Source organism: Octopus bimaculoides, chromosome 7 (genome assembly GCF_046866305.1).
Source record: "Octopus bimaculoides isolate indiv1 chromosome 7, ASM4686630v1, whole genome shotgun sequence".
In the NCBI taxonomy this organism is placed as follows: domain Eukaryota; kingdom Metazoa; phylum Mollusca; class Cephalopoda; order Octopoda; family Octopodidae; genus Octopus; species Octopus bimaculoides.
In genome coordinates this window covers 25,407,169-25,424,232 of record NC_142934.1, presented here as the reverse complement: position 1 = coordinate 25,424,232, position 17,064 = coordinate 25,407,169, and the positions used below count along the sequence as shown (strand labels likewise).

At 37.2% G+C, this 17,064-nt stretch overlaps 1 protein-coding gene across 4 annotated transcripts in view; it reads left to right on the top strand.

The window, feature by feature from the left end:
* LOC106882802 (cubilin) overlaps positions 1–17,064 on the top strand; it is a 110,103-nt gene that overhangs the window by 18,956 nt on the left and 74,083 nt on the right. For 2 of the 4 annotated variants that reach the window (XM_089355031.1, XM_089355033.1), the window contains exons 3-4: positions 4,927–5,014; positions 8,211–8,247. Coding sequence is in view for 1 of the 4 variants with exons in the window: in XM_089355030.1 (XP_089211156.1) it covers positions 4,927–5,014 (88 nt within the window). In the remaining 3 variants the exon portion in view is untranslated. The remainder of the gene's footprint in view (positions 1–4,926; positions 5,015–8,210; positions 8,248–17,064) is intronic. The other 2 variants (XM_089355030.1, XM_089355032.1) reach the window with 1 other exon arrangement.

Genomic DNA, 17,064 nt, shown 5'->3' with positions numbered 1-17,064 from the left:
CATATATATATATATAAATACATATATTCGTACTTATAAATATGCATTTGTGTGTGTGTATATATATTATATATACTGTGTGCGTATACATATATATATATAAATATATATATATATATATATATATATATATATATATATATATATATATATATATATATATATATATATATATACATGTATATATATACATGTATATATATATGTATATGTATATGTACATATATTTACACGTATAAATACATACATATATACGTATATATATATATACATATGCATGTACGTATGGTATATATATATATATATATATATATAACAACGTGGTTCCGGGTTCAGTCCCATTGCGTGGGCAAGTGTCTTCTACTATAGCCTCGGGCCGATCAAAACCTTGTGAGTGGGTTTGGTTACCGGAAACTGAAAGAAGTCCGTCATATGTGTGCGTGTGTCGGTGTGTATCTGTGTTTGTACCCACCGCCGCTTGGCGACCAGTGTTGGTGTGTTTACGACCCCGTAACCTAGCGATTCGGCAAAAGGATTCGATAGAGTAAGCACCAGACTTTTTCAATTATAAGTGCTGAGCTCGATTCATTCAACTGAAAATTCCTCTAGGCGTTGTCTAAGCATCGCCATAGTCCAATGGTTGAAACAAGTAAAAGGTGAAAAAAAGGATACATACATACCTATTTACGTATGTATGTATGTATCTATTACATTCATACATATGTATGTATGTATGTATGTATGTTTAAGGATGGCATAAGGACTGCTATGAAGTCAATTGGAATGGCTCCAAAAGATATAGAAGTCCTCGCTTCAGATCGAGTTGGATGGCGAACAAGGGTGTGGAGTGGAGTGAAAGCATTTGAAGAGGCCAGGATGATGCAAGCAGGGCTCAAGAGATATTTAAGGAAAAATGTAAAGACTGAGAAGGTGAATGACAAGGACCTTTTTGTGTGCACAGTCTGTGACAGACCATGTCTGTCCTTGGCTGGCCTCAAATCTCACCTGCGAACCCATGGAAAACAAACCTCATCCAGCTATTCTGATTATATGTCTGTGCACACGTTTGAATGTGGTGTGTGTCAGAGGGTTTGCAAATCCAATGGGGGTCTTAAAAGACATGTTAGGATCCACAATGAGCAGAACTTACTTGCAGGTATTGGTAGTGCAAATCAGAGGTGCAATCTGTGTGGGTGTTTTTTCAAAACACTGTCTGGTTTAAAAAGCCACATCAGACGCCATGAAAGGGCTAAGGTGTAGGTGCAGGAGGTGGTCAAACTCTGTTTAAGGAGTAGACAACCACCATGTATGTATGTATGTATGTATGTGTGGAGGTGCAATGGCCCAGTGGTTAGGGCAGCGGACTCGCGGTCATAGGATCGCGGTTTCGATTCCCAGACCGGGCGTTGTGAGTGTTTATTGAGCGAAAACACCTAAAGCTCCACAAGGCTCCGGCAGGGGATGGTGGCGAACCCTGCTGTACTCTTTCACCACAACTTTCTCTCACTCTTACTTCCTGTTTCTGTTGTGCCTGTAATTCAAAGGGTCAGCCTTGTCACAGTGTCACGCTGAATATCCCCGAGAACTACGTTAAGGGTACACGTGTCTGTAGAGTGCTCAGCCACTTGCACGTTAATTTCACGAGCAGGCTGTTCCGTTGATCGGATCGACTGGAACACTCGACGTCGTAAGCGACGGAGTACCAGCCAGCCAGCCAGCCAGCCTGCCAGCCATGTATGTATGTATGTATGTATGTATGTATGTATGTATTCAAGCCAACAATTCTCCATACTTGAGTCCATACATGTGTCATATGGAATTCAATGAGGCAGATTTTCTATGGTCTGAAGTCTGTGCCCCCGTTAACACTCTCCAATGGTTACGTAGCTTAATAATTCTTTTTGGCTGTTTTCACGGAAACTTTAGAAGCGAAGCACACCGCTTTGGTAACTGCGAAGTTCGCTTTCAACAATGATGCGATATTAATGCAAAATGATGCAAGTACACACACACACACACACACACACACACACACACACACACACGCTCGCAGAACATATATGCGATGGGGTTCGAATGATAAAGATTTTGCTGTCCGTGGTCAAAGTTGCCATGCTATAGGACTGGACCCGAAACCATGTAATTCGGAAGAAAATCTATATATTTATATACACTACACATACACACACCCACACAAATTATACATATACACATACATACATGTGTATATATATTCAGGTTTGTATGTGTATATATGTATCTACAGAGTTATTTAACACAGTATATGTTATGTATGTTTGTGTGAGTGATTGTGTGTGTGTGTGTGTGTGTGTGTGTGTGTGTGTGTGTGTGTGTGTGTGTGTGTGTGTGTATGTTGTTTATAATTCATTTCCTGTATTATTAGAATCTATTTGTATGATTCAGTCGAATATCTAAACTTCTGAAACAGGGTTGACTAAACATTATTACATTGGACAAACTGGAACATAGTTTTTATAATAATTACTGCCATATGTTTTAAGTGAAATGTTGCGACTTTTAATAAGTAGAGTGGAAAATGTGAAATAGTTAGAAATAATATAAATGTACATTAGTAGAACAGCGTGAGTGTATGTTTCTGCAGTTGACATGCTCTTATCTCCTTTTTCATTTTTAATCCTTCTGTTGTTTATATAGTTTAACTCCTTACCTACCAAGTCCTACTTAGTAGCAATATTTTGGGTTTGCTGACGAATGAATTCCCCAGAGATGTAACTCCACTTTTCACCTATGTAAATACAATAAAATTTTGTTTAACGTTCATTTGCTTGTCTGTTAACAATGCATAACATTTACATGTGCACACACACACACACACACACACACACACACACACACACACACACACGCACACATATTTTACATGTTTCAATCATTAGACTGCGGCCATGCTGAGGCACCGCCTTGAAGAATTCTTTAGTCGAATGAATCGACCCCAGTACATTTTTTTCAATCTGATACTTATTCTATCGATATCTTTGGCCGATAAACCACTAGATTACGGGGACGTAAACACACCAAGTCCCGTTATCAAGCCGTGGTGAGGAAAGAAACACTGATAAAGCACCCACCCACATATCTATCTATCTATCTATCTATCTATCTCTCTCTCTCTCTCTCTCTCTCTCTCTCTATATATATATATATATATATATATATATATATATATATATATATATATATATATATATATATATATATATATATATATATATAGTCTAATGATTGAAACATGTAAAATATGTGTGCGTGCGTGTGTGTGTGTGTGTGTGTGTGTGTGTGCACATGTAAATGTTATGCATTGTTAACAGTCAAGCAAATGAACGTTAAACAAAATTTTATTGTATTTACATAGCATGAAAAGTAATATTCTTATTATATACCTGGAAAAGTATAGGACAGGAACTGTTTCTGTAGTGTACATTGCTTTGTAGATTCTTATAACTAAATCAAAGCTAGAAAAGCAGTCCCGCTGCGTCTTTTGGGAGTCAGTGAGAAAGTTATCCTCAGGCGATGTCTTGTTCCGAAGGCTTACAGCAGAAGGTATACAACTAAATACAGCCAATGGCCAAGTGGTAACATACACTCGCTAACTTTGTAGTTCCGAAGGCAGACATAGACACCATCTCGACTTCTGACGTTCACCCTCGGAACATCTCGAATATAATAGATGGAAGGAAGGAAGAAAAATCACAGCAGCACTTGGCTTGTAGCCATTTACAGCTGCGTAGACAGAAGCAGCATAAAATGAAGGGCCTAAACTGAAGGACAAAATGCATCACCCTATTCAGGAAGCGAACTCACAGCCTTGTGATTATGAACCCAACAGTCTGACCACTATGCTCAAACACAAATACACACCACACGTACGCTGGTTTGTAAACAAAGATACAGAGCTCCATCTTTTGAATGTAGATAACGAAAACAATGTCACATTTTAAACCTGAGGCAAGTCTTGAATAATTTTGCTGTTCCGCTCACAGATTGTATTTGTAATGTGCGAATCAGTTGGTTGATTTCTTTTTCTGAAAATCCAAACTTATCCAGACTGACAGTTAAGCATTTACTTACAAAACCAAGTGTTCCAATTATTATTGGTATAAATGTAAATTTGTCATCCGGATATAGAAGCTGGAGGTCTAGAAGCAGTTGTCCACAGTTATTTTCTTTCTCTTTGATATTCAAAGAGATATTCACATCAGTAAGACACCTTACCTCTATGACGGTACATACTTTTTCTTGTCTGTCCCAAACGATATCCGACCTGTTATGCTCACACTTGACAGATGTTTTGATGGAAATATTCTACCAGATGTTTTGATGGAAATATTCTACCAGATGTTTTGATGGAAATATTCTACCAGTTGTTTTGGTGGAAATATTCTTTTTTGTGCTGATATTTGTGTACGTATTCAATAACAAGGGGATTCTCTATATTTATTCCAGGACAATCATTTTTTTCCGAATGGCATTATATATTGTTTTTGCGACAATGTCACGTTGCATTGGGAGGTAGAGGCTTCATGACATTTTTAAGTAGCTGCTAATCACATGTGTGATGTCTTCCACAGAAATATGACAATCTACATTTACGGTCGCATCTTGGAACTCTAAGGGCTTCACTGTCTCTTATGTATGTATGTATGTATGTATAAATATGCAAGGGTTCTGTAAATTTGCGTGTCATTTTACAGTTCTATTTGCATAACAGTTTTTTTTTGTTAATTATTCAAACTTCATCATCCTGAGATCTAATTTTATTTAAACGTCTCTCACAGTGGAAATTGTGTATGATCTCTATGGGGAAACTAGTTACATTCTCTCTACTGAGTTAACTATCATAATATAGCATAGAAAGTGTTAAGTCATGGTTGTTTTTATTTTCAGGAGAAGAAGACTGTGAATGGACTAACAGCACCACTTCGGGGTACACATATATTAAATTTCCAGCCCACCCGAATACAAATTATAAAAAGTAAGTGATTACATTGCTCTGGCACCAATTAAAAAATTAGCATCATTCAAGTAATGGTAAACTCTTTCTTTCGTACAAATTTGTGGCTTTGGGCCAATCTTAAGAAATATTATTATTGTTGTTGTTGTTGTTGTTGTTGTTGTTGTTATTATTATTGAGTGAGAGAGCAACGCATGCCATCAAAGTGTCACTGGGGTACAAATATATGAAACCAAAGATATTCATCACGACTACCCATCTGATAAGAGTATACCAGGTACATGCATCACAACCATATGTACATGACATAGTGACCTCATATGAAGATAAACAGTGCATGATCTTGCAGGTGGGGCCCATTTACTCCGGTTGAGTAGCCTATCCCGCGCAAAAGATTCCTGAATAAGATTTGTTTAATGATGAACGAAACACTAATGTTTCCAGAGGTGAATTATTCAAAACCCAAATAATTCCTCACGACACATGGCTATGATGCTCCCCCACTATTTCTGCTTGTGATCAGAAATGCTCCTATCGTCAGCTACTAAGGGACATGCTCAACTAGTTCAGGCCAAGCAACTGACAAGCAAATCTGTGTTACTGATCAGAATATTTGCTGTAGCCATCTTTTATATAAAGACAAAATTTGTTTATGGTAACATTTCTAATCAATTAAGTTGTTGTTGTTGTTGTTGTTGTTGTTGTTGTTGTTGTTGCTGTTGCTGTTGTTGTTGTTGTTGTTGCTGCCGTTGTTGTTGTTGTTGTTGTTTTAGGGATACTTTACGGTATTTGTTACAGCACTTTACATTCCCATTCGAAATTCCGCCTAGGTCAATTTTGCTTTTCAAGGACTGAGTTAGTGAAATTTGGTGAAAAAAAAAAAACAAAAAACAAACTTACAACCCTGTAATTTTAACTAACTCCAAGTAGCATGGTATATACTGTGAGTAGATAAAAATAGCTCGAAGACAAATATTAATTTAACTAAGCCAGTATACATTATGTCAATCATTGTTTTGTTATCTCCAAAACTATACTCTATTGGCTTCCTGCCCCCATTTATATCAGTTTCGGTTTGTACAAAATGACCTTAGTAAATATAACATTACGGTATCTGCTTTACTAATGTATTTTGAATGGCATCATTGTCTGTCTTGTTTTGCTAACCAGTGTTTACTTTAATCCCAGTTATTTACATGACTGCTGAAGCACCTACTGTTTCAGATTGAGGCATTCAGGTGTAAATGTTCAAAATTTCAGCTTAACATATACCTTTCCCACTTTTTCTTCTATTTTGAAAAAGAAATTTTATCTAATTCGTTGATCACTGTATTTTAGTCGGCTTCATTAATCCTTGTTATTTTATTTAGTTTTAGTATTTCCTTATTTGAGATTAGACTTAGCACACATTTCTTGTACAACTTCAAATTGTATGTCTTTACTGAACTCATTCATCAGCTTTTGAAAAATTCTGTTTAATTTTCATTAATCATCGTTTTTGTTTTTCTTTTTTTATTGTCATGCTTTGTTCTATGTAAATTTTCAATCGCTTTTCTAATTTACCTTATCTATTATCGCTGTAGCAAATACAAATATAGAACCGAATGAAATACCCGCACCGGATAAAATAATATATAATATTTGCTCCGACTCTTTACATTCCGAGTTCCAATCCTGCCAGAGTCATTTTTCCTTTTGTCCTTTCGGGTTCAATAACATAAAGTATTAGCTAAGTACTAGGCCACTGGTATCAACAAACCCTTTCCGTTCAAAATTACTAATCTTACAATAATAATTATTGTTGGTTTGACAGAGTTGCTAGAGCGTCGGAAAAAAAATAAGTTCAAATAGCGCCGAGGTTAACTTTACCTTTTATTATCTCAGGTTTGATGAAATAAAATACCTCTAATGTACTGAGACCTAAGATACCGACCATGCTCCTCCAGAAAAATTGCTGCTCTTGAGCCTAAATTAGAACCACTCATTATTAAGAGAAACGAGCTGACAGAATCGCTAGAGCGTCGGTCAAAACGTTTTCTGGCATTTGTCCCGACTCATAAGGTTGTGAGTTCAAATGTTGCCGAGTTCAATTGTGTCTTTTATCTTTTCGGGGTTGATAAATCTACTAACCCCGCCCTTTAAGATTGCTGGCCTTGTGCCTATAGTAGGAATTATTATTATTATTATTATTATTATTATTATTATTATTATTATTATTATTATGTTAGTGCATGTTAATTTAGTTACCAGGTATCTTATATTGTGGTTTGGTGACAGCAAATCTCAAGAGTCTTCCTTAAGATTCTTGCAGAATATATGACGGTACTTTTTTGCAGGACGACAATACAAGTTTCAATTCCAATCTTTATAGTAATAATTGCTATCTTGGCCTTCCACAGTTTCATCAACTCTCTGGCTAGATCCTGATATTTAAGAATGTTTTTTCAATTATTTTGGTATCGACTCTGCTATCATAGGGAATTGCAAAATCTATGATCTTACACTTTTGTGTATTTTGTTCACTATGATGAAATCCGGTCTTTTTGCGTCAATAGTACGACCAGCTTTTTTGGTGATATCCCACAAGATCTTGTAATCATTTTCTATTGTTCGTGTACATACCACTTTTCTGTTATTTTGAAGCTACGCACTCGGCTAATATCCCATTGCACTCTTTTGCCTACACAGTCATGTTTGCGCTTATATTTCTTTTGTGTTGGTATACTGCGTTTACTCAAAAGCTGATTGATATTTTCGTCTTCTTTCCTGCAGATTCCACATTCGCTGTCTGAATGAGTTTTGTCGATCTTTGCTTTTATCAGAGTTACTCTAAAGGCTTGTTCCTGAGCGGCCATAATTAGCATTTCTGTCTCTCGTTTCAAATTCCCATTCGTCAACCAGAGTCAGCAATCTTTATTTCCAAGATTTTGGCCGTGTAGTTCCATCTCTTTCCATCTGTTTGCTCCGTCGTTCTTTCTTTTCTCTGAATTCTCTTATTGTTTCGGTCACTTCTTGGGTATCGCTGGCTGCCGATAGTATTCTTTATTTACTCTGCACAACATAATTTTTCAGAACTCGCCTTCTGCTTTTAACAGTCCTCTGCCACCTCCCTATCTTGGTAGGTAGAGTTGGTCGGTATTGCTTTTAGTGCGTTGTGCATTGTGAGCACTTTCCTACTTCTATGCAAGTTTTGTAGCTCGACCTTTGTCCATTTCAGAAAGAGAGCAGAGTATCTCAATACGGACACAGCCCAGGTATTTATGGCTTTAATGATGTTTCCGTCATTTAATTTTGTTTCGAGCACCTTCCTAATTCTTCTCTTGTACACTTTAGTGACTTTCTCTCACATTTTCCCTTCCATTATCCTATTGTCTTGCACAATTCCTAGATATTTGTACTCTTCATTATTCCACAACAATCTAATGATATTGTTTTCTGGCAATTTAATTCCATCACAGTTTACATTCCAGCCTCTCTTCATAATTAGTACGATGTATTCTGTTATTTTTTCTGAATACTCTCACTGTTTGTTTTATTTTCTGTAAACAGAGATCATCCACATAAAGTAGGTGATTTACTCTCATCTTGGATTTGGTAAACTCATAATTTCTTAGTCAGTGGGATTAGCACAATGACAAAGAGTAACGGAGACAGCTAGTCTCCTTGGAAATGTCCCTGCGTATTTTCACATAGCCTAGTGATTCATTTGCACACGTTGGCACTGTTTCCCACACTTTCATTGCTTTCTCCAAAAACTTGTTTATCTTTTCATTGACTCCGAGATTCTTCAGACATTCCAAGAGCCAGCTGTGTAGGACATTGTCGTAAGTCATCCTGTAATCTATCCATCCAACAACTAAATCCTTCTTCTTTATTCGTACTTCATTTCATACTCTACTATCTATATATAGCAGATCAGTAGTTCCCCATGATTTCTTCCTTAATTTCTGTGCTTCCTCCTCCTCCTCCTCCTCCTCCTCCTACTACTACTACTACTACTACTACTACTACTACTACTACTACTACTACTACTCATCATTCTCATTATCATCATCACGTAATAATCTACTGCACCTATGTGTTCATGAAATGTGTATAGTATTGCCTTTTGGAAGGGTACGACTGTGTTGTATGTTATATAGCTATTTTGTTTTGTGGTAGAATTTAGTTTGTTGCTTCCTGGTGTTATATAGGAGTGTTGTCTATTTTCTCTTTGTTCTATACCAGTGGTTCCCAAACTTTTTCGCTCCCTTGGCACCCAGGTCACAGTCCCAAGCACTCCCCCACCCCTCAACTTAACACCACAAACCCACAAACATAGATCTCTTTCTGAAGCAAATTCAAAGCAACTGCATTTCACAAATGAAACTTAACCTAATTAACCTATTATTTTGTTGTTTTTACAGCAGTCGCCCTCTCGATCACTCCATTATCACCCCACTTTTCTACAATGCCCCCTTGGAACTTTCCACTACCCCCAGGGGGAAGTACTGCCCTCTTTGGGAACCACTGCTGTACGGGGTCCGTACAATGTGAGTTATTTTGTTGAGTGACATATTTTGTATGTGTTACTTGAGTTGTGCTACATGTTTCAGCGCTAGGTGGGACAGTACTTGTGTAGAGAATGAGTTGTCAGAGTAGTTGATGGTTTGAATTGTGTTATAGTGTCGGGTAACGATTAAACGGTGTAACAGATTTTTTTATCTATTTCTTTTTGCCTTTGGTCAGTAAGTGTTATTTCTTATTTGCTTCTATCTAGAAATCAAAGGAAATGACTATTATTCACTTCAATCTTTGTTTTTGTATCATGGGCATTAATGTCTTAAAACTAACCTATTTTTCATTACATTTCAAACAGAGTCGGTGCTGAGTTGCTGAAACAGAAATATTTTTATAGCAAATACAACAAATTTACTTGTCAGTTGCTCGACCTTAACCACTTGAGCATTGACAATATGTTCATTTCTGATCATGAGCAGGAGTAGTGGGGGAGCACCATAGCCATGTGTTGAGAAAGATTCTTTGAGGTTTGAATAAATGTAACAAAAGCAAAGTTTGAAGGAATTATTAGCCATTTTTTATACTCTCTAAGGGTTAGCAAATATGAAATAACTGTTGTTATCCAAGGACAAAAATTGTGTAATACAGTGTTTTTTAAGAATATTACTATGTAAATTTGCTGGGTAGTGATTACGTGGGATATATGTTGTGAGGGTTGTGTTATATTATTAGAGAGTAATTCTGGAGATGCTTCAAGTTTTTATAGCGTATAGGTTATAAAGTGTACTGTGTGAATTGTGATATTGTGTTGAAAGTGTATCGCATGGGATGTAAAGCTGAAAAGTCTGACTGGCCTTTTATCTTCTTGTTCATATTCTTTTTTACCGTATCCAAAATGCTTAGCTGCATTTCATCCGTCTTAACGCTCTGAGTTCAAATTTCGCCAAGGTCAACGTTTGCCTTTCATCCTTTAGGGGGTCGATAAATTAAGTGCCAATCAAGTACTTGGATCGATGTGATCAATTATTCCCCTCAAATTCCAGACCTTGTACCTACAGTAGAAAGGATTCTTCTTTACCATATCTAATATTTCAATTATTATTGAGACCTTTTTAACGTTCATTCCCACATCCTGCCCATTTTCAGTTCAAGACCCTAATAATTTGATACGTTCTCGACCACCTTCTATGTACTATTTTTTCCGGAAGGGTTACAGATAATTTTAAGCCCGTCCCTGATAATTGTACCTCGAGGTTTTGCCACCAGCTCATACTTTGTTTATACAGGCATGCTGCATATTAGTGTTATCATGTACCATGTTTCGTTCACGCTTATATACTTCTCAGTATTCACTTCGAAATGTTAGCATATTGCTCAGTGCATATAGCTGCCTAGTCGATAGAGTTTGTGGAAATATTCTGACTTTGCAAGGATTGATGAGCAAAAGGGGCAGGTTCAGCTGTCTCGTTATACTGATCGCATAGTTTGCACTGATGTTAGCGCCTTGTTTATTTTGTGATTTAAAGTTTTTCTCTCCCTGTGTGGCTAAACATTGCTCTTGTTGCGGCTAAACTCAAGCCTGACGTTGTTCGTTTTCGTCAGAAGCTTTTGGAGATAGCATTGGATTTTTCTCTTATTAAGTGTTATCTATTGCATGTTGTCTGTGATCAGAAATTTTATAGTATGTTCGTAGTCTAGTTTTGAGAGACAGATGACGTTCATATGAATAGCATAGAACTTTCTCATTACCGAGCTGAAACTTAGTAGCCAGATATATTTTTCCAGCTTTGCTGTATTGTGATTCCAACTATACTTAGCCGGAGTTAGTGCAGGACAAACTGATGCAATGCGATGGAAAGTATAGCAAATAGATCTCCGTCCGTTTTGACGATGATCTTTCAGTTGTTCAATTTATTGAGCTACCTGCACATTGGATTAGATTGTCATTCTCAGGCACATCCAACATGACAGAGTGTGTGAGAAGGCAAGACTCTCAGATTTGAGATAAATCCTTCCGACGAGTTTCTTTTTGTTTAATGTTCCATTTTTACTCACAAGGTTTCGGTAGATCATAAACTACGGTAAAAGATACTTACTCAAGATGCCACTCAATGAGAGTATCGACATAGTAAAAGCACTACACAGGCAACGAATGTCGCCAGTGTAGTGCATGTAAGAATCGTGGACAGTCCTTCAATATGTCAAGTTGTAAGAACCTGCTAGATAGTCATGCTTCTGTAACCCCAACATACTGGATATGACTACGTGGTTCAGAGGAAGCGTCTATTTTATACGTGGGATATTCAGTTCATGGTAGCATTGGGCATGTTAGAGTTCATCTTTATGGTGCTATTGCCGTTATTGTTTGGCCCCAAGGCCAACATTTATTGGATAGACAGACATTATCAAAGATGCATTAACTGCTAATGCCCTGTCATTTTATATTAAATCTAATTTACTTTTTTTCTCCATTCAGACAGGGAGTGAACTTTGAGGGAGATATGACTGCTTTTTCTAGCGATCACTTTGTAGTCCCCTTTTCAGTATGTTGTTGTATATGTTCTTTATGAAGATGTTATTTTTGTTTGTTTGTTTTCCTTCGATGTTATTTTTGTCGATGCTGTTGTTCTTGTTGATTTTGTTGTTGTTGCTGCTGTTTAACTCCAGGTCAGCACGAAATCCAGCTGCCATATATGATGTCAGACACTCCAGCTGTGATCACCCCTTCTTTCCTCCAGATAGTGTGTATCAAGCACTACATTATACAATGTGACCTTTTCATTGTAAGGCTTTGGGGCGTGATTTGAAGGAGTTTAGCTGGTACTTTTAGCAGGCCAAGATAACTTCGTGCATACGCATACGCATTTTTATTGATATAAGCGTCTTTATTGGTTTTCGATTTTAGGTTCTTGTCGATCGAAATATATAATTCGATTGTTTTCTGTTTTTTGGGGCGTGTGTGAGAAAGAATAATACTCCAGTACCGATAAAAAATTTACGATAAGGTTATACGACCAGAGTCGACAATATTGCGATTTAGGAGAGTCGTTAGAACGTCGGATAAAATGTTCAGGATTTGTTCCGGCTCTCTTCCTTTTAAGATCAAATCCTGCTGAGGTCAACTTTATTTTCCATACTTACGAGATCGATAAATAAAGTATCAGTCCAGTTCTAAGGTCAATTTCTTCTTCTATCTTACTTTCTCGCAATTTATTTATCATTGGAAGAAATCGACTGTATCGTGTGAGTAGGAAAAATAGTGGGATGTCAGTGATGACGGCCTTCTTAATGTATAGATCATTAATATGAGAGAGACGACATTTTGATGTTACTCTCCAAATGACTTACCGAGATTGGAGGTACAATTCATTCTCAAAGATTTACTAACCACAAATAAGATCTTCCAATATATGGAGACTACAAAAAGATAACAACATTTAGCGGTTCTTTGTCTACTCCCTCACTATTTCTCTCTTTTCTTCTTATTCATAAGGAGAACTGGATATATTTTTTAGTATGTCATGGCTTTATATGTTCACACGAACGTTTAGATAAAAGTAAATATGTAAGTAAATAAATGCACTGCATCCTGCTACCAAATAATTGCCTACCACTATTTCTTCTTGAAATTTATAGTGGACGAATGTCATATTTACAAAGTAATATATGATATTTGTTTTAGGAAACACCATGCATTTCAGTCTACATAACATAGCTCTCTTATGTTCTAGTTCATTTACTACAGAACCATATGTTATGGCTTGGACTACAACCATATCAATGGGGTAGGAGGTATTTAAATAGGTTTTTAGGCTACATGACTTCCATGAAATATAAGGTTTGGTTCCGACTGTAGGGCTATGAGTAAAACATTATGTTAATAACTCTGTTTACAAAGAGGAAAAGAAAATATAAGAATGTAAGCTATAAGTAATTCCCTCTAGCGTTGTGACAGATTCAACCTGGAATCGAAACCAGATTGCAGACTACTTTGGCCTTACAGATCACCATTTCTGTCTTTGGTTTGAGCATTTTCGTTGGCGTCTCAGATTTCAATTTTAGACTTCGGTGGATTTATATTTAATTTGCTATATTGTTTGACGTTCACATTCAACAAATCAACGAACGTGAAAAAAGAAGAAGAAAAAAGAAATCTTTATTTGGTTTGAATCTTACAAATCCTAACAACTTCATGTGAGGCTAAGTTCTCACGCAAAATGCATTAATATACTCTGATACAAACGCCGATTTCACATACAGCAATACTCATATAGGTACTATGTATGTATGTATGTATGTATGTATGTATATATATATATATATATATATATATATATATATATATATATATATATATATATATATATATATATATATATATATATATATATATATATATATATATTAATCGAAAAGTTAACTTCGTTGACTTTGAAAATATAACGGAAGTTAACGTTAATCCGTTAACGTTAACTTTTATTGAGAAAGGCATACCTACAGTTTAATACCTCACAAATTTGTTGCTTCATAACTTCCAGAAAAATGGATATTTTTTAACGAATCTTTCACCAAATAATCGCTTATATCCTTTAGATTGAGTGTATGTAACGAATTGTTGGGAAAAATACGCAGGACCCGACATTTTCCCTCTCATAAAATTCTGGAAAATAGGTATTTTTTAATGAAATTTCATACAAATACCTTTCAAACGGCATTGGTTACGATTACAAAGAAATTTGTAGGCAAACTTTTTGCAAGGGGTGAGATGGGGGGAGTTTCAAGGTCGAACCCACAAGAGTAAACAAGAGACAGAGACAGAGACAGGCATAAACAAGGAAAATGCCCCTTGGATTTGAATACTATGCAAATATTCTTTTAAAAAACTTTCCTTTTAATTTTTCCAAAATTTAGTTGTTTTCAATACTTACAGTTGAAAAAGTCTCAATGACTGAAACCGGTACTGAAATGTTTTTTATAAAATTATTTTAGCATTTTCTACCTTGACTTTTTTCCCATATATATCAACTGGTGTGTTCCTTTTCAACCTTCTACACACACACACGCACACACATATATATATATATGTATGTATGCATGTATGTATGCATGTATGTATGTATGTATGTATGTATGTATGTATAAATATTTGCATAAGTGTATCATTAAACAATTAGGCATTCAGAAATTAGCCTTGATATGTTATTTGAAGGCTAAGTAGCCAGTTATATTTATTATCAACTTATTAACAAGTAACAGTATTTTGGGATGGTTATAATGACGTTGATTGTAGTCAGTGTCGATAATACTGGCTTACAAAAATTTCTTTTTGCTCTGTGGCAAGGATGTGAATAGGTGTTTTTTTTTTTTACTAATTTTGACGTGGTGATTTCAGTTTTCTGAACAGTTTTGCTCTATCACCTCTAGTATTTTTGTTTTCACATATCCCAGTTTAATTATACTGAATATAAATTCAAAATATAATTTGTTTATATCATCTGTTACAAAGGCATATTACAAAAGGAAAAATAATACAGCATAAATACAGAATATTTATGGAACTAAATTACTTGGATAATACAATACACAAATCATTGTACAGCAGGCAGTTAGAAATGAGTTGTTTTTTTTTTCTTGTTCTTTTTTCTTCTTTTTTGATCGATCTTGTGTAGTTTGCCTCCGGGATGTCACGCAAGAGCATCCAGCAAAAGTCCCCCATCATGCTGGGGTTCCATTTGCCTTGGTAGTTGCTCTCCATCTTAGTAATATCGTGATGGGACCTTTCTCCATGCTCATCATTCACTACTCCGAGCTTCAGAGAGAAGTTGGGGTGGGAGTGGAGGAAGTGAATTTTGAGTGACATTCAGCATCCAATACCCTCATAAGACTGTAATAACTTCTCGATACACTTTTGATAATCTAGTACTCATGTGTTATGAAGGAGGCCAAGGCAGACTGACTTAAATACTTCCTATGCTCTCAGTTCCTTTAAGGTAAGAAGCTCCTCAAAGTCCTTATCCTTCAGCATTTCTCGGATCTGATGTCCGACGAAGATGCCCTCCTTGAGCTTAGCAGAACTCCGAGCAGGGAAAAGAGTGCTCAAGTGTTGGAAGGCAACGCCATTTTTGCTCATAGCCTTCACGAAATTCTTCATTAAACCAAGCTTGATATAAAGAGGATAAAGAAGCATCTTGTTCAACTCCACCAGAGGATTTTCTTGGACACTGTGTTCACCAGACGTGAAAGTGCTCCTAGATCCCCAATCGTTCTGCTTGTAGTACTTGGACAGTCTGACTGTTCTAGAGACAGAGAAAGCAACAGTACTTTGTGAAGCCCGCTTGCATACCCATAAGGAGTCCAATGACCTTTATGTCCCTGCAGAGACTCCACTGGTTGCACTTGATAGCTTCCAAAAGGAGCTACATATTGTCATACGACTCCTTCAGATGGCTTGAGTAGGCAATGAGAATGCTAGAGTATTTATTCCCATTGTGCAGGAGCAAAGCCTTCAGACTTCGCTTGGAAGAGTCTATGAGAAGACGCCAGTCTGAGGGATTGCGTGGGAAACCAAGGAAGGTGAGCAATCCAGAGACATTTGTGCAGTAGCACAACTTGTTTTCCATGTCGAAGAATGAAGCAAAGTCTGTATGTATGCATGTATGTATGTATGTATGTATGTGTGTGTGTGTGCATGTGTGTACGCGTATGTGTATGCCCGTGTTTATACCTGTGTGTATATGTGTACATGTGTGTGTGTGTTTATATTTGTATGTATATATTTGATCATATTAGTAGACCATATGGGGTCTACATTTAGCATATTAGGAATCCACCTAGTGGTCATTCCTCTTATATATATATATATCTTCGCTCCTTTGCGCCACATGGGCTCAACTCCCCACCCCTCTTCATCTAACCCCCCTCCCCTGCCTCTCCCCCGCCCTCCCTCCTACCACCCATATTCCCTCTCCTCCCACCCACCTCTCCCCTCCTGCTCCGACTCCTACTTCTCTTCACTCCTACTTCTCTTCACCCCAACTCTTTCTCTCCTCTCTCTTACGCTCTTACTCTCTCTCACTCTCTTCTCTCTTACTCTCTCTCTCTCACTCTCTTCTCTCTTTCTCTCTCTCTTACTCTCTTTCTCTCTCTCTTACTCTCTCCCTCTCTTTCTCCCTCCTCCCATACCCACCTTCCCCCTCTCTTATATCCACCTTCCCCTTCCCCCTTCATCGCCACCCCTCCTCTTCATCGTCAACCCTCCCTCATAAGCTCATCCAACCCACCCCAATACACTCCTACTCTACCTTCCCACTCCACCCCATCCAATTCCTTACACCCACCCCTACCCATATACCCCTACCTCTACCCCCACCCTCAGCCTAACCCACACTGCACCCATGCCTTCTCCACCTCCCAACGCCCTCACATCATACCACGCACACTACAACTGACCAACTCCTTTCTCCCCTCCCCATTTTTTCACACATGCATACGTCAAGATCACCAGTATTTTCTCTCTCTCTCTCTCTCATACACACACACATAGCTCCTCGTTCTTGGGTCACCGTTCTTTC